Here is a 24,196-nt window from a genome sequence, read left to right on the forward strand (position 1 = left end):
ATAACACCACTTGAAGAAGTGAGCAATGTACTCTGCCATCTACCCATGATATGCTCCCTCCCTGGTGCCTTGCTGAGTGTGCCCACCAGTAGAGCTTGAAAGAAAAAAAAAAAGACAAATCACTCCTGAAGGCTGCCTGGATGACAGCCCCTGTCAGACAGACCCCCCCCCCATGAAGGGCACAAATGAGCTGCGAGTGGGGTCTAAGGGTCAGGCAGGCAGTAGAGCAAAAACACAACCAAAAAGTAATGATAAATGCTCGTGGAGTACAAGTCTTTCAGGTATGTAGACTTTCTGAAGCTTAGGAAGAATTGACACAGTCTATGTATAAAATACAAGAAACTATTCAGAATTCTGAGTTAGTGTTACTCACATTTCATTCTTTGATCCTCACTTCATCCTACTCAGGACCACTGGGGAGTGATGTCCAGAATGGCAAACATGGGGTTGTAAAGTAAATCAATTCTGGAAAGGATTCCAAGACTGCTGTAGTACCAACACAAACCCACCCAAACACATGTATGGGCAATTACAAATTCATCTGACATCATTGAGGCGAGGGAGGAAAGTGATGCATATGGTAAAACTTCACCCAAGAAAAGGGAAGACTTGCAGATTCTGTATAGAAGGCACTCTCCATGAACTAGTGTTACATTAACAAAAATCAGTTCTGCAAAACATGAAACACCTTTGGAATACAGCACAAATGCTTTCTATACTACTGTAAACATTCAAGCAATCCAGAAAAATATTACTCAATATACAAAAGTAGAAAATGTGACTGTGGTTGTTGCCAGTGCTGGTTCACTGTGGTGGCTTAAGTAACTTAGGGAACCCTTTCAAGTTAACATACTGTTAGTTTTACTGATGGGCCTAGGCCAAAAGTGGAATACTTAAGACAAAACAGCAGTCAGTTTATACAACCTCCTCTAATCACTAAAGCTTTCCAAGCGTCATGTACTCATCTCACATCAAATGATTCCAATAAGTTTGTTTCCCTGTTAGAAAGTTACGAAGTGCTCATGATATCATCTATAATTATAAGGCAAGAACCACCTCAAAAAAACACATTTGTATGTTTTGATCCAATGTGAAGCAGAGGAACAATTAAGACCTCGGCTGATAAAATGTGAAATATTAAAAGCATATTCAGCAGTCATGCATGCCACATCACTTGGTGTTAACAGCCATTTCACCATTTACCAATCTACTTACCAGTTATTTGTCTATTCCTAGGATCCTCCTTAGCAGCTGATGAACCAGGTGGTCGTGGATGCAGAGAGGAGGTTCTTGGGGTTCTTTCCAATTCCTGAGGGGGCAGATTCTCTCTTCTGGATTCTGTGCTGCTCGACCTACTCCTTTCATCACCTGTCATGGATTCTCTACTGCTGGATCTACCCCTGTCCCTCTCGCTGTTGCTTTTAAACACATCCCGCAGTGCTCTGCTGAAAAGGTTGCCACCAACTGCTGGGCGGAGTTGTTTCTTGTGACGTTTGGCAGAAGACAAATCTGTCAACGACCCCAATTCAGACTTTTCCATAATGCGGGTTTCTGATCTCTTTGGAGAGCGCCTTCCTTCCTCTTTTCTCTTTAGTCCTTTTATCACAGCACTACTGGAAGATCCCATGTGGCTTTTTCCTACCTCCGTATCTTCATCAATTTTCCCAGATCCTGAAAAAACATTCAACTTGCCAAAATTAGCAGGACTTGATCCAAACACTGGCTTTACAGACATTTTTTCTTCTTCCACTGAAGTTTTCTTAGGAAAAACAAAATTAAATGAAGAATCTGTATTTCTTCCTTGCTGAGAAAAGCTAAACGATGCACTGCTGTTAGTGGAAGGTGCTTCAGATAATTTCCCAGAAAGGCCTGGTCCTCCAGGCCCACTAGTACCCGGTTGAGAAAAGCTGAAGGATGATGGAGTAATTTGGGTGTCCGAATCAACATTAAAGATTGGCTTAAAAGTCATGTTTTCCGGTGGCTTAAAACTGAAGTCAGACTTTCCAGAAGCACTGCCTGTAACTTCTGAAGACGATGTCCCAAGTGATGTTTTAAAACCAAAGCCCGGTTTGTCCACAACAGTAACAGCAGCATTCTTTGCCAACAACTGACTAAAGGTAGACGTTTGGGGGGAGCCAGCTGCTGGTGAGAAGGCAGAAGGTTGACCAAATCCTAGTGGTTGTCCTGAAGCTGCTTGTGTAGGCTCAGGTAACTGAGCAGCAGTGGACACCCCAGGACTAATGCCACTCTGTCCAAATAAAGGTACTTGTCCTTTACTAGGTACTGCAGACCTCTCAGTGTTCTGACCAAATAAAGGTACTGACCCAGTGCTAATTAAGGATGAATTTGCACTGTTTCCAAAAACAGAGACCTGATTACCACTTGTAGTAGATGACATTCCTTGGTTTCCAAGTACTGGAATTTGTCCACTACTGCTGACCCCAGTTATCCCAGTATTTTGTCCAAATGAATGTGTTTGTCCAACATTGCTTCCTACAGATAACCCTGTATTTTGTCCAAATAAAGAATTCTGCCCACTGCTAGATGTGGTAAATACGGAGGTATTTTGCCCAAATATGGAACCTTTCCCAGCACTGTCCCCTGCAGGTGTCCCACTGTTAAATGTAAAAACAGGAGTTTGGCTGTTGATGGTTGCAGCAGCTGTTAATACAGCATGTCCAAAGACTGACGTCTGACCAGGACTGCTGCCTGAAGATGTCCCAGCACCTTGTCCAAAGACAGAAATCTGGCCAATTGTTGAAGCAGCAGGTGCATTTCCAATATTCTGCCCAAAGACGGGGGCTTGTCCACTGGAAGTGACAACTGTTGCATTACTCTGTCCAAACAAAGGAGCCTGCCCAGTACCCTTAATTGAAGGAGTTCCAACAGCCTGCCCAAACAGTGGGGTCTGTCTTGAAGCTGTAGCAAAGGAAACCCCACCACTCTGCCCAAACAGACTGCCGTGCGTTCCAAAGGGAGCTCCAGATTTCCCAAACGGTTGTCCAAATAATGAATTTTGTCCTGCACTGGTCATTGCAGCTATTCCGCCACTTTGCCCAAACAGAGGAGCTTGCCCAGCTGCATTTAATGAAAACGTACTTTGTCCAAACACAGTGGACTGTCCACTGCTACCACTTCCAGATGCCCCACTGCTCTGTCCAAACATAGGGGCTGGAATCCCAAAAGATGAGTTACTGCTCATTAACGTGGACAAATTCTGAGACGGACCTATCCCAGGAGGGTTAAAATTTGGCTGACTTCCAAATGCACTATTAGCATCCATATGTAAGCCAGGCTGTGGCTAGTCACTTATTTGGTACAGAGAACAAGAAGCATCTCTTGCAATTCTTCCAAAATCCTATACGCTTATTCAGTCTTGAATCAATTAACCTAAGAGAAAGAAAGAAAGAGAGGCACTTGAAAATACAATGTAATAAAATTCGCATTCAAACAAAAAATATAAAAGTGTTCATATACGTACTGTGAAACAAAACATTTGAATGTCTAGCACTTGGCTAAAACAGAAAGGATTAAAGAGACTGTTGACAAATCAATTTTGTTTGGGGGGAGGGTTATGTTAATGCTGAAGCAAACAAGCATGTATTTATGCACATGCACACACAAACAAGAGAGTATTTCATAAACTTCAGAATTATGGACATTTTACACATAAGTAGGAAAAATACATTTTGCACTGCACCAATATAGAAAACTGTCATGATAAAGCTATCTTAAAGATGTTGCCATAAAATTGCACTTTGTGACAGAAAAACTAAGGTCAATTCAGAATCTGTCAATACTCTGCGGTTAAATGAACCCACATTACTGCGCCGATAAATGAAGTAGAGAAAGCATGTTCTTGTTAGGCAAAATGTACAGATATTCAGTTTATGTGCATTTCTGCTCTACACACCCTGAAATGTAATGACCAGAGTTCTTAACACCTCATTGAACATTTGGTACTATTGGATTCCCATTAACAGAGCAAGTGTATGACCCAAAGCCATCCCACTTCCCCATCACTCTGTCAAGCTGCAACACTCATCTGACAGTTCCCAATAAACTACAGTATCATCTCACTCATGAATTCCTGAACTTTCCTTTGCAATTTTGACACCACAGCCTTCTCAGGAATTATGGTCTACACATTCATCAACAAGTCTGTGAAAGATTCTTGCCTATTTTACCTTTTAAACGGAGTTCTTTGCTTGTGCATCTCTATTCCTGAAATGAACATACTTTTGCCAAGGTCAGTTAAATTGTATATTGACATTAGAGTTTGTTTCAAGCAACCATGTACCTCTTTGCTGATCTACAGCTCTCAACTGCCTTCTAAAAAGTATCATATCCAAATCACTCATCCCTATTCACCTGTCTTCCACTGTACACATTCCAAGCTACATCTATGTTAACTTTCAGATAATCCACCTCTTCACCATTTTGTTAATATTAGCTGTGCATAGCCAGTATCTCTAGGGTGTACTAACAAACTCAAGTCTGCTTCCACTGTAGAAGATAAATGATGGATTCAGCAAAGCACAAGAATCTTTCAACATGGCATGGGCTGCCACTGCCTCAATTTTTTAAAGTAACAAGCATCAGCAATCATGAGTTGGCCAGTCATGAATGACCTCTTGAGATTCAGAAATTCAGGCATCTACATTCCTTCTATTAATACAAGGTGGTCTACAACTATCAATACCAGTCAATATCAAATGGATATTATTAGGACAATAATGGTTATTAATAACACCAAGATGGATAATCAACTAAGTGATGAATTTGTACACCCCTTTGTTACTACTTTTAATCCTGATAGCTAACAAATTGCCAATATCTGGTCCAAAAATGGTCAGTTTATCTAAAATGACAGAGCCACCTATGAATTATTAGGAGCACGTCCAAATAGTGTAGAAAAGGGGAAATGGCTTTAAGAATTATTTTGACAGTGTACCCCACAGGCACAAGAAACAAATCAGGACAAATGAAAAAATGTGGAGCCTGTGTACAGTGCCACTTTATTAATCAAGTGGAAGTCATCCATGTGAGCAAAAAGAAAATTGAGATGAGAGGTCGATATAATTGTCAAACCCAGAGAGTCATATACATCGCAACATGCAATTTATGTTCATTTTACAATCGGAAAAACTGAGCGTAAACTCAAATAGCGAATATACAAACATATTTATGACAAAAAATAACAACAATCCTCTTTATAAGCATATATACAACAACCACCACCATAACTTCATTTTCCATCCTAGAAAAAAATGGAGCAGAACCCTATAGGTGGACCCTGGGCAATAATACCTGAACAAAGGGAGCTATGGTGGCAAATATATTTAAATGTCACAGCGCCACCAGGACTCAATGACATTTTATTTCTTGCATATTACAAATGAAAGCATATGAGAGGTGAAATTACATCACCTATGTTCTGGTTACATCAATAATCTTTGAGCTTATATCAAAACCAACTAAATACAATCATGTGTTATGTATGTACATACATACACACACAGTACATATATACATACACCCACATTTTCATCACATATATTTTATTATGATTAAAACTTGATACTCAGTGTCTTTTCTTCACATACCACACATACATTTTTATAATTTTATATTTATAATTTTAATTTACTGCAGTTGTACTGGAAGTTTATAACTGCTGTGAATGAAATTGATAATAGTATTAAGGAAAATTAGTCTTGTTTACATAGGTTCACAGGTTGGTACTAGGCTATCGGCCCTAGGGCCTATGCAAGTCTAGCCATAACAATTCCCTGGATATTTCTTCCCACAATATTTACTTCTCTGAACCCCTGTCTAGCAGGGCGACCGACATGATCCCCGGGGTGAATTTCCTATCTTCCATCCAATCATCAAGGTTCCTTTTGAAGAGGGCCAATGAGGTGCTCTGCTTGACAAGTATGGGCAGTCTATTCCAGAGTATGGGGAGTCTCTGGGTCAGGAACCTATCTCTCCAGCATGTTTTGTTCATTGTGATGACAAGGTTTAGATTCCTGGAGCGTGTGGCTCTGAGGGATTGGGATTTCTTTAAGTGGAGCATGTCCAACAGCTCAGGGTTTGACATGGCCTTGTATGTTAAGCGGAGATCGCCTCCGAGTAGACGATATGCCACAGAGTATAGCTGGAGTTTTTTTTTAGACGGTCAGCATATGGCATCTGCTTTAGACCTTTGATTCTTTTAGTGGGGTATTTCTGTGGCCTTTCCAGCTGTTGCAGGTGTCTTGTGAGGTACATACCAAACGGGGCATTATACTCTATAATGGGATTAAAGAGGGATGAGTACAGTGGGATAATTACCTCCTTTTTTCTGGATGAAAAGCCCTTAGTGATGAGGTGTGCCACATAGAAGGATTTCCTGACTGTTCATAGGTTCATAGGTTGGTACTAGGCTATCATTCCTAGGGCCTATACAAGCCTAGCCATAACAATTCCCTTGCTATTTCTTCCCACATTATTTACTTTCCTGGACCCCTGTCTAGCAGGGCGACTGACGTGATCCCTGGGGTGAATTTCCTTTCTCCCATCCAATCATCAAGGTTCCTCTTGAAGAGGTCCAAAGAGGCACTCTGCTTGACATGTATGGGCAATCTGTTCCAGAGTCTGGGGAGTCTCTGGGTCAGGAACCTATCCCTCCAGCATGTTTCGTTTATTGTGATGACAAGGTTTAGATCCTTGGAGCGTGTAGCTCTGAGGGATTGGGATTTCTTTAAGTGTAGCATGTCCAACAGCTCTGGGTTTGACATGGCCTTGTATGTTAAGCAGAGATCGCCTCTGAGTAGACGATATGCGACAGAGTATAGCTGGAGTTTTTTAAGGCGGTCAGCATAGGGCATCTGCTTTAGGCCTGTGATTCTTTTAGTGAGGTATTTCTGAGGCCTTTCCAGTTGTTGCAGATGTCTTGAGAGGTACATACCAAATGGGGCGTTGTATTCTATAATGGGTTTAATGAGGGATGAGTACAGTGGGGCAATGACCTCCTTTTTTCTGGATGAAAAGCCCTTCGTGATGAGGTGTGCCACATAGAAGGATTTCCTGACTGTTGTGGCGATGTGGTTATCGAAGGTGAGACCACTGTCCACCTGTGTCCCTAAGTCTCTTATCACACTTTCTGTGTTTAGTGTACTGCCGCCTATATGGTAATTCATGGATACATGGTTTTTCCCAAAGGGGATAACAATACATTTCTTGGCATTGAGCTTGAGCCCATGGCTCTGGCACCAAGCATCTGTTTCTGTAAGGCCCTTTTGTAGAGTATCCACATCATTTGGGGATTCAATAATGGCTCCCAGTTTGCAATCATCTGCAAACTTTGTTAGCCAGAGTCCCTTAGTGTTGACCTGTACTTCATAGAAGTAGATGCCAAACAAGAGCGGCCCAGGACTGAACCCTGAGGTACTCCACTTGTCACTTGTCTGGAGCTGGATTTGGAGTCGGCTACTTTTACAGTGTGGGTTCTATCAGTAAGCCATTTAGCAACCCATTGGGTGACATAGGGATTAATGCCCAACTTAGTAAGTTTATCTATGATTCCAGAGTGGGGGATGGTGTCAAAGGCCTTGGCAAGGTCTAGATAGGCTGTGTGGACCACCTTACCCTTGTCCATGGCTCTGGAGACTGATTCAAAGAAGTCAATCAGGTTCAGGAGACAAGATCGGCCCTTCACAAACCCAAACTGGGTGGGGTCCAGTGTTTGAAGGTTGCCAATGTCTTTGTTTATAAATTCCATAAAAATACGCTCCATGGCCTTGCAGATAAGGCTTGTCAGACTGATGGGACGGTAGTTTCCGGGATCCAAGGTGGATCTCCCCTTGTGGATTGGGATAACTGTAGCTCTGCGCCACTCAGTGGGCACGAAACCTGAGGTGAGGCTATGATTAAACATGACACTTAGGTGAGGTGCCAGTTCATATTGTAGTTCATGTAGTACACAGCCCAGGATGTCATCTGGTCCCATGGATGCTGTATTCTTGGCTTTAGAGAGTGCGTTTTGTACCTGTGTGTGTGGCCGTTATTACTGGAATTTGGCAATCTTCTGGTATTGAGATGGGCCATTTAGGGGGTGAGAGGGGGGTGAAGTTGGCACAGAATCGATCTGCCAGGATATTGGCAATGTCCTTCGGATCAGTATATTTAATGCCATTCTGTTTTAGCTCAGAGCAGATCTGAGCATTGCCATTTAGATTCTTGACATAGTTATAGAATGCTTTGTGGTTGTCTTTGGAATCTTTGGCAATTTTATTTTCCTAACTAGCTTTGGAGGATTTTATGAGGCATCTCAGTTTCTTACTAAGGCTAGTAAGGGAGTTTTTTGCATCCTGGGATTTTCCTCTTTTCTGCAAAAGTTTTTTCCTTTTGTTGAAAAGTTTGTTTATGGCAGGGGACCACCAGATTGGCTTCCTTTATTTGGATGAGAGCATTTTGGTTCTATTTGGGATGGCACGATTCATGCATGAGTGGATGTGCTCGTACAGTGCCTTAGTGTAGGATTCAGCAGTTGAACTTTCAGTTCCCGTCTGCACGGGTGTCATGAAGTTTGTCACTTCTGACTTGAGTAGCATGAAGTTGGCTTTGGAGAAGTTTTTTATGGTGGCTTCTTTACTGGGGGGTGGGGGTGGGATGTGGATGTTAAGGGTGATTAGCTTATGGTCAGACCTGACTAACGAGGGGGTGACCATAGGTATGGAGCATTGATTTCCCATGTTGGTAATGACCAGGTCTAGGATATTGGAGCCCCTGGTGGGACTATGGATTAGTTGATCCAGGGCGTTGGAATTTATGAATTCCAAGAACCGTTGCGCAAAGGTGTTGGGACATGAGTAGTTTTCCCAGTTAATGGCAGGGTAGTTAAAATCACCCAGTATTAGAGTGTTTGGTTCTATCTTAAAATTTTCCATTATGTTTAGAAAGGTGTAGTGAGAATCTTGGGGTATGGTGGGGGATCTGTAGTAAGCTACAATTTGGATTGCAGTCTTACCTAGTGTTAGTTGCACTTGGAGAATTTCAGACACATTGTGTTGGCCAACTAGCCTGGTGGTGTGAATATCCTTGGTGAATATTGACACTCCTCCACCTTTAGTGTTTCGGTCCTGGTTTGGTGGCCGAAAAGTGTGGTAAGAGTTGTAGCCTGGTATTGCAAGGGTGCTCTCTGGAGCCTTGAACCAGGTCTCAGTTACTGCACAGATATCGATGTTCTCCATTTTTAGGAGTGCCTCGAGAGAGTACATTTTGAGGTTTAGACTTCTAGCATCGAGTAGCATTACCTTCAGATTTTGCATGCTTGTACCTGTTACGGTGGTGGTTTTGTCCTTTGATGTTTGCCTAAAAAAGGCACTATAGGGGTGGCAAGAGCCTTAGCCAGTAACCTGAATCCCAGGGGCGACAGGTGCAGACCATCTCTGGCAAAGCATTGTGGTCTGTCAATCATGTCATCCCAGGCAGACAGATACTGGATCCCCTTAGAATGACACCATAAGCTTAGCCAATTGTTGAAGTCAATCATTTTATCCTTATATTGTGGTATCATTCTGGGCGAAGGCAGGATGCTACTCAGGGCTACGGTCATACCTGCCTGGGCCACATGATCCGAGAGCTCTTCCATGTCTCTTTTCATGTAGTCCAGGGAGGTACGTCTCAAGTCATTCACTCCAACATGGACAATGACAGAGTCATATTTATACTTGTTGTGGAGTGACTTGAGTGCATGCGTTATGTGGCGGATCCTGGCACCCGACAGGCAGCTGACTGTAATTTTCTCCTTATTCAACCTGGTGAGAGGGACGTCAGTGTGCCGGACTATAGAGTCACCTATGACTGAAGTGTTAGGTACATTGTCTTGCCTTAGGGGCTGTTGCTGGGTGGCACACTGGTGTTGTGAACTATGTGACACATTGGTTGTGATTGGTGTTTGTTTGCGTTTCAGCTTCAGAGGTCTTTGTTGCTTGGGCAGGTTACAGTTAAGGGCCTCTGCATATGTGGATTTAGTGTTGCTATATGTGGATGTTGGTGGTGCGGGTTTAGAAGGGCTATGTGTTGCTTGAGGTGTAGTGTGGGTGTTAACCTTCTCCCCTTGACTGTTTAGCACAATCTTGGGTGGAGACAGCTTTGCTTCCATTTTGGCTATGTAAGTGCATCTCTCACAGGTTGTAGTGTTGGGTGGTAGGAGGAGAGGGTTTTCTGTGTACATGAGGCAATTGCTGCATTGCCCCAGTATGCCCAGATTCACCAGGTGGACAGGAGAAATCACCGGAAGCTGACCCTTGGACATGCCTGGTTTGGGGCTTTTTTTTCTTTTCTTTGTAAAGTATAGGAGCTGTTTCCTTAGCAAGGTACTTTGCAATAATGGGCTGTTTAGTGCCTACTATTAATTTCTCCTTGTTAACAAGGAGAGTTCAGTGTTTGTATGAGTTTAAGGCTTCCTAGTGCTTTCCAGCAGGTATTAGAGAAAGTGCTAGTCACAGGGATGCTTAAAGGTAAGATTGAAAAGAATGCACTCTGCAGTGTGCACTAGAGAAGTTAGATGTGAAAGTAGGTAACTTGAGTTTTACCTGTTTAAAAAGTTAAGGTTTAGTGGAGAGTTACTATTTTTAAAACAGCAAGATGGATTGAAAGGGGTGGTCACTTTTGTATTTTGGTACTATGAAACACTGTAGGATGGCCAATAAATTCAAATAATTGAAGGGGTGGGATTTCAAAAATGATGATTTTGTGATTACTCACATAAGCCAGTGAAAGTAGAGAGAAATGAGATATATGGTCAGATTAACATAAGAGGCGGGCAACTAGAAAGACAGTTGTGGCGATGTGGTTATCGAAAGTGAGACCATTGTCCACCTGTGTCCCCCTCTCATCACACTTTCGATGTTTAGTGTCCTGCCACCTATGTGGTAATTCATGGGTACATGTTTTTTTCCAAAGGGGATAACTATACATTTCTTGGCATTAAGCTTGGGCCCATGGCTCTGGCACCAGGCATCTGTTTCTGTAAGGCCCTTTTGTAGAATATCCACATCATTTGGGGATTCAATAATGGCTCCCAGTTTGCAGTCATCTGCAAACTTTGTTAGCCAGAGTCCCTTAGTGTTGGCCTGTACTTCAGAGAAGTAGATGCCAAACAAGAGTGGTCCCAGGACTGAACCCTGAGGTACTCCACTTGTCACTTGTCTGGAGCTGGATTTGGAGTCTGCTACTTTTACAGTCTGGGTTCTGTCAGTAAGCCAGCTGGCAACCCATCGAGTGACGTAAGGATTTATGCACAACTTAGTAAGTTTATCTATGATTCCAGAGTGAGGAATGGTGTTGAAGGCCTTGGCGAGGTCCAGATAGGCTGTGTGGACCACCTTACCCTCGTTAACAGCTCTGAAGACTGATTCGAAGTCGTCAATCAGATTCAGGAGACAAGATCGGCCCTTCACAAACCCAAACTGGGTGGGGTCCAGTGTTTGAAAGTTGCCAATGTCTTTGTTTACAAGTTCCACGATAATGCGTTCCATGCCCTTGCAGATCATACTTGTCAGACTGATGGGATGGTAGTTCCCGGGATCCAAGGCGGATCCTCCCTTGTGGAGCGGGATAACTGTAGCTGTGTGCCACTCAGTGGGCACGAAGCCTGAGGTGAGGCTATGATTAAACATGGCACTTAGGTGAGGTGCCAGTTCATTTTGTAGTTCATGCAGTACACAGCCTGGGATGTCATCTGGTCCCATGGATGCTGTATTCTTAGCTTTGGAGAGTGCGGTTTCTACTTGTGTGGCCTTGAATATCGGAATTTGGCAATCTTTTGGTGTTGAGATGGGCCCTTTAGGGGGTGAGAGGGGGGTGAAGTTGGCACTAAATTGATCTGCCAGGATATTGGTAATATGCTTGGGATCAATATATTTAATGCCATTTTGTTGTAGCTCAGAGCAGATCTGAGCATTGCCATTTAGATTCTTGACATAACTATAGAATGCCTTGTGGTTGTCTTTGGAATCTTTGGCAATTTTATTTTCGTAACTAGCTTTTGAGGATTTTATGAGGGATCTCAGCTTCTTACTGAGGCTGCTGAGGGAGTTTTTTGCATCCTGGGATTTTCCTCTTTTCTGCAACAGTTTCTTCCTTCTGTTGTATAGTTTGTTTATAGCAGGGGACCACCAGATTGGCTTCCTTATTTTGGAGAAGAGCATCTTGGTTCTATATGGGATGGCTAATTCATGCACGAGTGGATGTGCTCGTACAGTGCCTTAGTGTAGGATTCTGCAGTTGAACTTCCAGATCCCGTCTGCATGGGTGTTGTGAAGTTGGTCACTTCAGTAGCATGAAGTTGGCTTTGGAGAAGTTTTTTAAGGATGTTTCCTTACTGGGGGGTGGGGGAGGGATGTGGATGTCAAAGGTGATTTGCTTATGGTCAGACCTGACCAATGAGGGGGTGACCACTGCTGTGGAGCATCTATCTCCCATGTTACATACATAATGGTATTAGGAAATATATAACTACAATGCTTCTTTAAAGTTTCAAACTGATCATGTGACTAGAATGCTTAAGGGTTGTTTACACCATGCATAGTGAAATTCATTTTACTACGCTTAAAATGTCCCACAATGGCAGCTAGCCTAGTAATTACCATTGAACCTAAAAGGAAAAATGAAAAGATTTGAGGTTACATACTTGAATGCCTCAAGTTCAAATGGTTCAAGACACTTGTGTGAAAACGGTTGCAGAGGTATTATACACCAAGTAGACTTCAAGGGGTCTTATCCTATGTGGAGACAAAGTGTTGGACATTTAAAGGAGAAGAGAGAAGAAACTGGAAACATGCATTCTGGGAATGTGTGGCGTTCATTTATTTTAAAGCCTCCTTACACAATTGCTTTGATACAAATGTTGAGGGACAAACTAATAACTAAGGAAATGTAGTTTTGAGTTGGTGTTTAGAGTAAAAGCCTTAGTAAAGCTAATGCTGATCAAAGCAAGCAAATTAAATAATAATGAGAAAATGGAAAGCAAATATGAAACTAAAATTAGAGAACATACAGACCAATGTAAAACTAAATATAAGAAATGGGGGTGGGATATTTAAAAGTGCATAACATAAATGGTATATTTGGGAGCAATAAATACAAAACGGTGGTCAGTGCGTGTGGAAGGCTTGGGGGAGGTTAAAAATATGAAGATGTGATGTAAAAAAATACTAAACTTGCAAAGAAAAAAATACATAATACATGAATAGGACAATAAAAATAATTCTTGAAATAAAGAGTAAGGAATGGGAACTCATGTTACAAGTTAGAATCATGAAAAAATAAACTGGTTAGAAAACATCTTAAAGGAGAACCACACCCACAGACTGAAAAAAATGTTTATTTCACCATATCTTCATGTTCCCTACATTTTAACACCACTTTTGGACACCATATATTTTTAAAGGTAAATCCAGACTCTGCCCACATGGGGTCCGACATCTTGATATTTTAGTCTACCTCCATGTACCCCACATTGCAGTGTTTGACTTTAAGATATCACATCATAAGCTCCTGTCAAGACCATGACTTCACATGTGTTTTCACATATACCCCACTTGCTTTTAGTCACACGGGTTTAATTACCATTTCTTGTTCTTAAATGACTACTTAAAAGACAGAGATGATTACACAGAAGGAGTATTCTCAGTACCCGTTGGTTCTTTTTCTTCTTAAAAGACAGAGATGATTACACAGAAGGAGTATTCTCAGTACCCGTTGGTTCTTTTTCTTCCTAAAGTGGCCAATTTTCATTCTTCTGTTAAGACTAAGTTGTAGTCCTTAAACACATCTCCCCCTCCCCCTAAACACCTTCACTTAGTATCGGTCAAAGTGGCAAATTTGAGCTGTTTGCTGCTGTGATCGATATCTCAGAGCAGGAGACAAAGTTCATGTACTGAGAATACTGCTTTGTGCAGAGGTTTGGGAAGTGTGGCTAAGCTTAAAAAGGCCCTTGTGTTCATTATCCTAATACGCACCTATGAACTTGACTTGACTTTGATTCTCTCACTCCCAGAGCCATTGCCTCTAGAAACTAAATTCTTCTTCACAAGGGGTAAACATTAACTGGGCTTCCCTTAGCCCTCTTTTTTATATCAAGTAATTAAACAAGCCTGTTCAAACTAACTGTTAGAAAAATATGTATTAATATGTGTACTTAGAGCCAATTAGAAGCTAAAAGAGTTAACACGTTTTTCATTCCATTTTATATAAAGCTTAGTTTTATATGAGACTAAAAGATGTTTTTGAAACTGCAGTATGCTTTCTGAAACTTGCAAGATGCCCTCTGACCTAGTGTTTGCTAGCACAGCAAAATTCATGCTTATGCCTTTTGGAAATGTACTGAGAAGGAGGTGATTATCTGCTAGGTCAGGAAGTAATAAATGAAACAATGCTATATTCTATAATGTTATGATTTTGAACAATTGGCTCTGTTCGTGTTATGAGAACATGCACAGCTGCAGAGGGAAGAGATAAAGACAGACAAAGAACTGTTAAAGAAATGAAATGCAATCTATACTCGCTTTGTGCTCAAATTAGCCGTAGTACCTTGAATGGTAACTTTGCATAGAGGATAGTTGTATCTAACCGGTGGTCGCCAAGGCCACGTTGTTTTTCTCTGGGAAGTTTCTCACAAAATTGATAGTGCAAGCAGAAAAACATGAATAAACAACTGCTATGAAGTAATGATGTTAAAACTTCTGATCTACTACGTCAGCTTGGTAGGCAATGTCTTATTAGAAAGTGTATAAGAATACCTGTACTTCCTGAATCTAGTTAGACAAACTCTGTATTAGAATGTTTTTGTCTCCTTGCTGCAAGATTAAAGTGCCTTAACCTGAACCTGCCGTGTACGGATCTTTTTGAAGTTAATTTTTCCTTTGACAGATTTGGTCCGCCAGACAGGAAAACTCTCGCTCTGACTCAGGTCAGATGGGCCCGGTGGCATGAAACCATACAGGGAAGAGACCACATCGGTTCTTCTGCTTTGAAAGACCTCCAACTAAACTGTCGTTCAAAAGAGGCCGGCCACTGTTTCTGATCTGCGATTGGAGGACGAGTTGACAGCCCCAGTGCAGTAGTCAATTACAGAGGCTCAGGTAAGGAGGAATTTACCTTTTTTCTGTTTTAGATCAGGGACTTGTTACAGTATTTTGTTTTTGTCAGGGAGATCTGTAAAAGTACAGATCAGGGACAAAAAAGATTGCTGTCTTGTCATAGATCAGGGAAACAGAATAGGTAGACAGTTATTCTAGATAAACTATGAAAAAGAGAAATCGTGGTACCACGTGATAAGAAGGGTTATGTAACATTTTTTCTTTAACTAAGTTAGGACAACATGGGAAATAAGTGCACAAAAAGATCCCGAGATCCGCCATTAACCGAAGACACGAAGTATATGCAATTACAACGTGTCGACAATGTTAGATACTATACAATATGGGTTAATAAATATGAATTTGATGGCAAACTAAAAAAATCTTCGCTTATTAAACTTGTCAAACAGCTCAAAACGGACGCAAAAGGTCAGGTAAAAATGCAACGTCAATTAGGCATTCCCCAGGCACACAGGTGGCTTGAGGAAGCAAACCGGAGGGAACAAAAGATTAAGAATTCAAAAGCAATGTTTTTAGATAAAGAAGATAATAACCTGGTAATAGCATCGGCCCCTCCGCTTCCCTTACCAGAATATGAAGCGAGTGGACAAGCTGATCCACCTCCGCTATACCCAACTGTCCCTGCGAAACCAAAACCGTTTGTCAGAGATCCTGTCGAGACTAGGTCTCGAACACGCAAAATAAGAGGGGATATGGAGTTATATCAAATGAATGAAAATTCACGAGCTATGAGTGAAGAAGAGATATGTCCGCTCATAGAAGTACCAAATCCTCAGGCAGGACAGGAAGGGCAGGACCAGACTATCCTAGTATATAGACCGTGGACACCGGAAGACATCCGGAAAGCCACAGAGGGGATTCCCCATCCAAAAGTTAATTTTAGAAAATTCTTAGAAGATTTACAGGGCATGAGGTTAAGTTACCATTTAAACGGGGAAGAGGTAGAAAAAGTAGTCAGACAAATCGTAGGTCCAGATTGGCACACAAGTGGCAACTGGAATCCTCGTGACGCAGAACATAAGCCACTCCCACATAGCAACGCAGAGCTGGATAACAGAGTGAAAGGTCTGACAGACCGAATCTCTGAGAAATGGAAGCCTAGGGCAGACTGGGCTTGCATTAATCAATGCATCCAACAAGAAGGTGAAACTGTTGATAGATATTTTGCTAGATTACTAGAATGTTTTAATAACCATTGTGGAATGCAGGTACCTGAAGACCAAACACATGATTCCCCATATGAGCAACAGCTAAAGAATGCATTTTTGAAAGGCAGTATTGCACCTATCAGTAGTTTTATCACAAAACACATGGTAGATCACTGCACAAGTAGATTACAGTCATTACTTGAATATGCAAGACATGCCGAAAGGCATTTTAATAGCAAAAAGAAAACTCAAGTATTTGCAGTAGAAGACGGAGCAGAAGTCTTTGTAGTACAGTCCGGGATAAAGGGCAAGAAAAATGCACAGGGAAACAAACAATCTGATAAGTGATCAGAAGAGTTTGAAGAGAGAAAGAAAAGGGGTGAATGCTTTAAATGAGGGAAAAAGGGACCCTTGGCAAGGGATTGCAAGCAAAATAAGAAGGTAGTCATGGAAGATAAGGAGGGTGAGGACTGACTATATGGTAGTCGGGAATCACTAGAAAGAAATAACCAAGAAAAGACAAATGTAAATGTGATAGAGGGAACAGAGGATGTGATAGGAGAAACAGAGGATGTGCAAAAAGTCACAGACAGTGACGAAAATGAAATTTTGGACTTAGCATTATTGAGCCTGGAGCTCTACTTAGCAGACACAAAACCGGAAGTTATGCTACTGGTAGAGGGGAGGGAAGTAAAATTTTTGTGTGACTCAGGGGCATCACGGACCCTGATACATCCTTCCAAACTACCAGAAAATTCAGAATCACTTGACTATATATTAGTAAAAGCAGCTAATGGGCAGCTGTATCGGGAGCCACTCTCCCATAACATAGCAATAACTGACCCTGTTTCAGGGATGACCCAGAAAAGCAAAATTGTTATTTCTGCAAAATGCCCAGTAAACCTTTTGGGCAGAGACCTTATGCAGATTTTTGGCATAGCAGTAGTTCCAACTATGCAAGGTATGGAGGCACAGCGACAAATGGATACTTTTGTAGTGCGATCGGAGGGTGAAACATTTTACTGGTACAGCCAAGACTTGGTTACGACTGGTCCAGGGGCAGTAACCGAAGAACTGATGAACGTAGCCATCAGTAAGTCCCCCTCCCTTGACACTGATAAACAACATTTGTTGCACTGTACTCTGTATTATTGCAGCACAGCAGGACCTGATAGGGAATATGAGCAAGAACTGTTTAAAAACCGTGCAAACAGATTAGTGTTACGTAATCTATACTGGGACACAGAGGGGAACAGTGTATTGCCCCAGGAATTCTTTGCACTTTATAAATCTAATCGACTACCACATGTTAGTTTAACTAAGGACAAGAATGTAAAGTGGGCAGACCTAGGAGAAAAAATCACAAGGTGGGAAAAACAGACAGAATTAGAGCTATCCAAACAGGGAGTACAAAAGCATAAGTTAAATTGGATAACACAGACACACCCAGCTGTGCACCTGCAGTCTAGCGAGGACAGCTGATTAGCACTCTTACTAGAAGAGGAAGAGAAAGCCTTACGAAGCATACCAGAAACGCTCTGGTCAACAGGGAAATCAGATGTAGGACTTATTCGTACAGCAGGACCAGTTACAAACACGCCAAAGTCAGCATTTAGACCACAGAAAAGACTGTATCCCTTGAGAAAGGATGCAGAAGTAGGAATCAAACCTATAATAGCAGCCTTACTTAAGGAAGGAGTACTGGTAGAATCTCCCGATTCACCATGTAACACACCCTTATTTCCTGTTAGAAAAGCAAATGGTGAATGGCGTATGGTCCACGATTTACAAGCTGTAAATGATGCAGTAATACCCAGAGCACCTACGGTGCCAGATCCACACACCTTGTTAAATGATTTAAAACCTCAACAGAAGTATTTTTCTGTGGTAGATATTAGCAATGCATTTTTCTCAATACCGATACACCCTGACAGCCAACATTGGTTTGCATTTACATTTCAGGGGAAAAGGTACACATATACACGACTACCACAGGGATATTGTGAAAGCCCAACAATATTCGCACAGGAAATGGCAAGTAACTTGGTGGGATTTATCCCACCGAAAGGCAGCCAAATTTTACTTTATGTAGACGACATTCTGCTGGCAGCACCCACCCAGCAAGAATGCAGAGAAGATACCATAGCATTGCTACAATTTTTAGCCACTCAAGGACACAAAGTAAACAAAAACAAAGTGCAACTTTGAAAAAAGCAGGTTAAATACCTAGGAAATGTAATATCCAAAGAAGGCAGAATATTAGACGAAGACAGAAAAATATCAATCTTACAAGCACCCAAACCGACTACCAAGACGGAAATGATGTCCTTCTTAGGTACGACTAATTTTTGTCGGAGTTGGATTCCAAACTATGCCTTGGAATCTGCTCCGTTGACCGACTTGATATACAAGAAACCTATAAGCAGAAACCTATGGCAGCACAAGATTTATTACGATGGACACCAGAAGCAGAATCAGCTTTCTGCAAACTGAAGCAATTTATAGCATCTTCATTAGTTTTAGGATTACCGAATTATTCATAAACGTTTTTTCCAAACTGTAGATTGTAAGCAAGGCTATATGACATCAGTATTGATACAGCAACATGGGGACAAGCAAAGCCCCATAGCTTACTATTCATCACAGCTAGACCCAGTGGCGCGATCTCTGCCCCACTGTGTACAAGCAGTAGTCGCAGCTGCAATGGCAGTGCAGGCTTCAGCCTCAGTAGTGTTGTTCCACCCTCTCACATTGAGAGCGCCTCATGCAGTCACGATTTTACTGCAAGAAAAAGTAGCATATCTTTCTTCTGCTAGACATCTTTCTTGTATGACTATATTGTTGAGCCAACCTCATATGACAATTGAACGATGCGCAACTTTGAATCAGTCAACTTTGCTCCCAACCCCTGCGGATGGCACACCACATTGTTGCCTGCAGGAGATTGAGCAAAAGACACTACCTAGAAAAGATCTTACGGATATTCCCTTGGATGATGCCGAAGTGACATACTATGTGGACGGCTCATGCAGAAAGGGTCCTACAGGGCAGTATCTAGCAGGGTATGCAGTAGTTTCTGATACTGAGATTTTAGAAGCAAAGTCTTTACCACACAACTTATCTGCACAAGCAGCAGAATTGATTGCCTTGACACGGGCATGTACCTTAGCAAAGGGTAAATGTGTAAATATTTTTACTGATAGCCAGTACGCTTTTTCTACTGTACATGTTTTTGCACAACAGTGGAAGAATAGAGGAATGATAACATCTACTCGTAAACAGATTAATCATGCGCAATTTATTTTAGATTTGTTAGAATCTATTCAGTTACCTCGAAAAGTAGCTATTTGCAAATGCATAGCTCATATCAAACAGGACAGGATTTCAAAAGGTAATGTGAGAGCTGACACAGCTGCAAAGCAGGCAGCTACAGCTTCAGAAGTATTTCTTTTGAGTGAGGAATTACAACCTTCTGAGATTTTAGATCTAGAAATGTTAAAAACAATGCAGACACTCACTACGAAAGTAGAGAAACAGAAATGGGTAAAATGAGGAGCAATCCTTGAGAAGGGGCTGTACATCTCCAAGGAAGGAAAACCAATTTTGCCGTCTAACTTGTTTAGATATGCAGCTTTGTTGAGCCATGGGCAGAGCCATGTCTCAACAGGGGAGATGGTACAGTTAGCGAATCGAGTATTTACAAATTACACTAAAAAATTTTGTGCGGCATGTCATGTTTGTAATAAACATCATGCACAAGGGGCGTTGAGGCCTAAGCAAGGGAGTTTCCCTACACCACCATACCCATTCCATACTATTTGTATGGACTTCATGGAATTGAACAAATGCGAAAATAAGAAGTACTGTCTTGTCATTATAGATATGTTTTCCAAATGGGTGGAAGCTTTTCTGACCAGAAATCCAGACGCAGCTACTGTTGCAAAAATACTTATCAAAGAAATTATTCCTAGATTTGGCATACCAGAAAAGATCTACAGTGACAATGGCACACACTTTGTAAATCAAACTATACAACAGCTGAGTCGATTTTTCGGAATTTCTTTAAAGAGCCATTGCACATATCATCCACAATCTGCAGGACTAGTAGAGAGGCACAATGGGATTTTGAAGGGTAAATTTAGGAAAAATAATAACAGAGACTCAGAAGAATTGGGTGCACTGTTTACCTCTGGCACTGTTGAGTATGAGAACTGTTCCAAATGCAAAGGGGTTAACTCCTTTTGAAATGCTATTTGGGAGGGCATATTATGTACCTCAGTGGAAACTTCTCATGCCTGCAGATCAGGAGGCCGACAGTTCACTGGCAGAGTATATGAGGAGGTTATTGAATAACAAAAGACTTCTACAGTTAAATTCTGTTTCAGATAAAGAACAGACCAGACCATCAGAAGCAGCAGTGCGACCAGGCGTTCGACCAGGCGAATGGGTCTGGGTGAAGGTCATTAAGAAAAAGAATTGGAGCTCTCCGAAGTGGGAAGGACCGTTTCAAGTTTTGCTGACAACACCCATTGCAGTTAAGATCGCTGAGCGTGCATCCTGGATCCATTTAACATACTGCAAATTGGTCAAGAACTTTGAACTGGACAAAAACCTTGTTACTGTTACACAACAAGAACAGAATGACCAGGTATAGAGTAAACAGGGATGCAGAACAGTCTCAGAAAAATTGCATGATTATCCTGTTAGCTATACTGGTGACAATGATCTTTTTGCTGTGGCCTTTCCGTTGAACTGAACAAACGTGATGCGTTACTTAGACTGGCATCCAAACGTTAACACTTACCAAGCAATTAAATATGTGTATGCTAAAACTTTCAATGTTTCGAATTGCTGGATTTGCACAGCTATACCAACAGCATACAGGGGATTATTAAAGACTGCTGCCCCCCTAGGGGTCAATGAGACCTGGGAAAATTTGATCTTTGATACTACACCTGTAAAATCACAAGATAAAATAGCATTGTACCTACCTGTTACACAAAAGGGAGTTGTATGTTTTTTATAAAAATGACACTATTCAGGTGGGTTGGAGCAATTGCAATGTGACTGTTTCTTATAAATGTTATATCAAGGCCAGTAAGGTGGAAACTATTTGTGATACAAACTATGATGCATATTTTGAGAAAATGCATAAAACTGTTAGTGAAGTACAACATAATCCTGTTCTTTTAAAGCAGCTTTCTATCATTGATAAGAAAATGTTTTAATGCAGGGCAAGCTTATATCAATACTAAAGTAGAGAACTGTTATTTTATTTGTGGGAAAAAGGCATACAAATGGTTACCTGAGAATTGGTCCGGCAGTTGTTTTTTTGGTTACATGGTTCCGGCCATTCGACACACTGCAGCTTTGCCTCGAGGGAAAATCCGAAACGTCAGAGAGGTCAGCAGTAAACCTGGAAATCCAATCAAGAGACCAGAGAATCCAGTGGGACGAATCGAAGCAGGATGGAGAAACCATAATTCCGTAAAGAACAAAGACAAACTAACACACATGGACTTGAGTGACACTATTATATCGTGGGCTGGCATAGCCCCTGCATATGGCGCAGTGAAATCGATTTGGAAGCTGAGAAAACTGTCCAAACTTCTCGAAGTTATGAACAATGCAACTTTTTCTGCTCTTGAATTAGTGGCTGAAATGCTATGAGAACTGTGGTGCTACAAAACCGCATGGCTCTCGACTTCACCCTAGCAGCGAGGGGTGGTATGTGCGCTTTAATCAAAGAAGAATGCTGTTCGTATATTCCAGACAATCAACATGAGATAAATGATCACTTTGAGGTGATCCAGCAAGTGTCGACCATGACCAAACCAGGCCCAAACCCTCTGATGGACTTTTTCCAGAATTTGTTTGGGGGGGGGGGGTTTCATCCTAATGAACATCCTGATTGCCATTTGTGTGGGATTACTCCTATTAGGAGCATGCATTTGTTGTGGTATTCCCTGCATGAAAAGATTAATCAAAGATTTTATAGACATGTCAGTTTCTGAGACTTTGTATCAAAGTACTGAAATTGAAGAGTTGTTGAAAAGTGAAATGCTTTCATAAGTCTAAACTAAATGACTCTCTTAACTGCAAATCCTGAATGGAAGACGTTAGGAGAAGAAGCAAACTGTTTATGCTTTTGAAAATAGAATTAAAAAGTATTAACAGGGGGGAAATGTTAGAAAAATATGTATTAATATGTGTGCTTAGTGCTAATTAGAAGCTAAAAGAGTTAACACGTTTTTCATTCTATTTTATATACAGCTTAGTTTTATATGAGACTAAAATATGTTTTTGAAACTGCAGTATGCTTTCTGAAACTTGCAAGATGCCCTCTGACCTAGTGTTTGCTAGCACAGCAAAATTCATGTTTATGCCTTTTGGAAATGTACTGAGAAGTAGGTGATTATCTGCTAGGTCAGGAAGTAATAAATGAAACAATGCTATATTCTATAATGTTATGATTTTGAACAATTAGCTCTGTTCGAGTTATGAGAACATGCACAGCTGCAGAGGGAAGAGATAAAGACAAAGAACTGTTAAAGAAATGATCTGCAATCTATACTTGCTTTGTGCTCAAATTAGCCGTAGTACCTTGAATGGTAACATTGCATAGAGGAAAGTTGTATCTAACCGGTGGTCACCAAGGCATTGTTTTTCTGAGGAAGTTTCTCACAAAATTGATAGTGCAAGCAGAAAAAACATAAATAAACAACTGCTATGAAGTAATGATGCTAAAACTTGTGATCTACTACGTCAGCTTGGTAGGCAATGTCTTATTAGAAAGTGTATAAGAATACCTGTATTTCTTGATTCTAGTTAGACAAACTCTGTATTAGAATGTTTTTGTCTCCTTGCTGCAAGATTAAAGTGCCCTAACCTGAACCTGCTGTGTATTGATCTTTTTGAAGTTAATTTTTCCTTTGACACTAACCTATACAAATATGTTTCTGTTCTTAAAAAACAGGTACAACTTAAACAGAAATACTTCATTTAAATAAACACCACAGTTTACAATAAACTCTTAAAAGCACTGATGCAGACACAATTTATGTAACTAATTAATATGGATTTGGCTCGCCTATTTTCTTCCAATTGTTTCAAACCACACCATGCTACATCTGACGCCCACAATTTGAAACCAACAGATTTGGGCCTACTGGATGGGATGTGAGCCTGACACAACCATTTGCACTGAGGTAGGTTGAGCTTGGCCTATGCGGGAGTATGAAAAGTGCTAATGTTAAACTCAGGGAGTTAAGAAGTATTATTTTTCCCAGGTAGGGATATGAAAAGAAATACTCACAGATACAGGGAATCCCTTATGTCCACAATAGTGCCATCAACTGTGCCAGTGTTTTAAGGGCAAGCAACTAAAACCTTCAATGTACTCCCTCCAAACGGATGGGTTGGGGGAGCATTTTAACTGAAAAAAATGAAAGAAAATTTATGGAGGAAGATGGCAAAAACAGATGAGTTTATGTCATGGCTCCTGTTTGCCATTAGGGAAGTGACACAAGCCTTGACCGAGTTTGGTCTTTAAATTATAGGGTAGGCACCATCATAGACCATTAGATATAGGATGAAAAGAAAACTCAGTTTATTAACATGTCACAAAACACTATGTACTTGCTTGCAAGACAGGCTGAAAGTAGTGATTTCTATTGCTCAAACACACACGGAATGAGCTCAGAAGGGGGTGAATGGTAGAAGTACTTGGACCCGGGAGTTTAAAACTGGAGATTAGAAGTTGGTTTTGGTCTTCCTTAACAGAAAATATTTTTTTTTTCATTAAATGGCAGAGTCCATTAGAATCCAACCATTTTTAAAATCGGGTTTAAAGGCTGTGCTGGATATCCAGAGTGCTAGAAAAAAAGAAGTTATGTA

General features: G+C 41.2%; 1 protein-coding gene across 1 annotated transcript in view; it reads right to left on the bottom strand.

Moving 5' to 3' along the window:
- The window catches only part of LOC122792701 (germinal-center associated nuclear protein-like), a 1,487,771-nt gene that overhangs the window by 1,365,294 nt on the left and 98,281 nt on the right, over positions 1–24,196 (bottom strand). Inside the window, exon 2 of the mRNA XM_044060286.1 lies at positions 1,216–3,390. Coding sequence (XP_043916221.1) covers positions 1,216–3,283 — 2,068 coding nt within the window. The 5' untranslated portion in view covers positions 3,284–3,390. The remainder of the gene's footprint in view (positions 1–1,215; positions 3,391–24,196) is intronic.

Source organism: Protopterus annectens, chromosome 2.part0 (genome assembly GCF_019279795.1).
Source record: "Protopterus annectens isolate FY-2018-M chromosome 2.part0, PAN1.0, whole genome shotgun sequence".
NCBI lineage: Eukaryota > Metazoa > Chordata > Ceratodontiformes > Protopteridae > Protopterus > Protopterus annectens.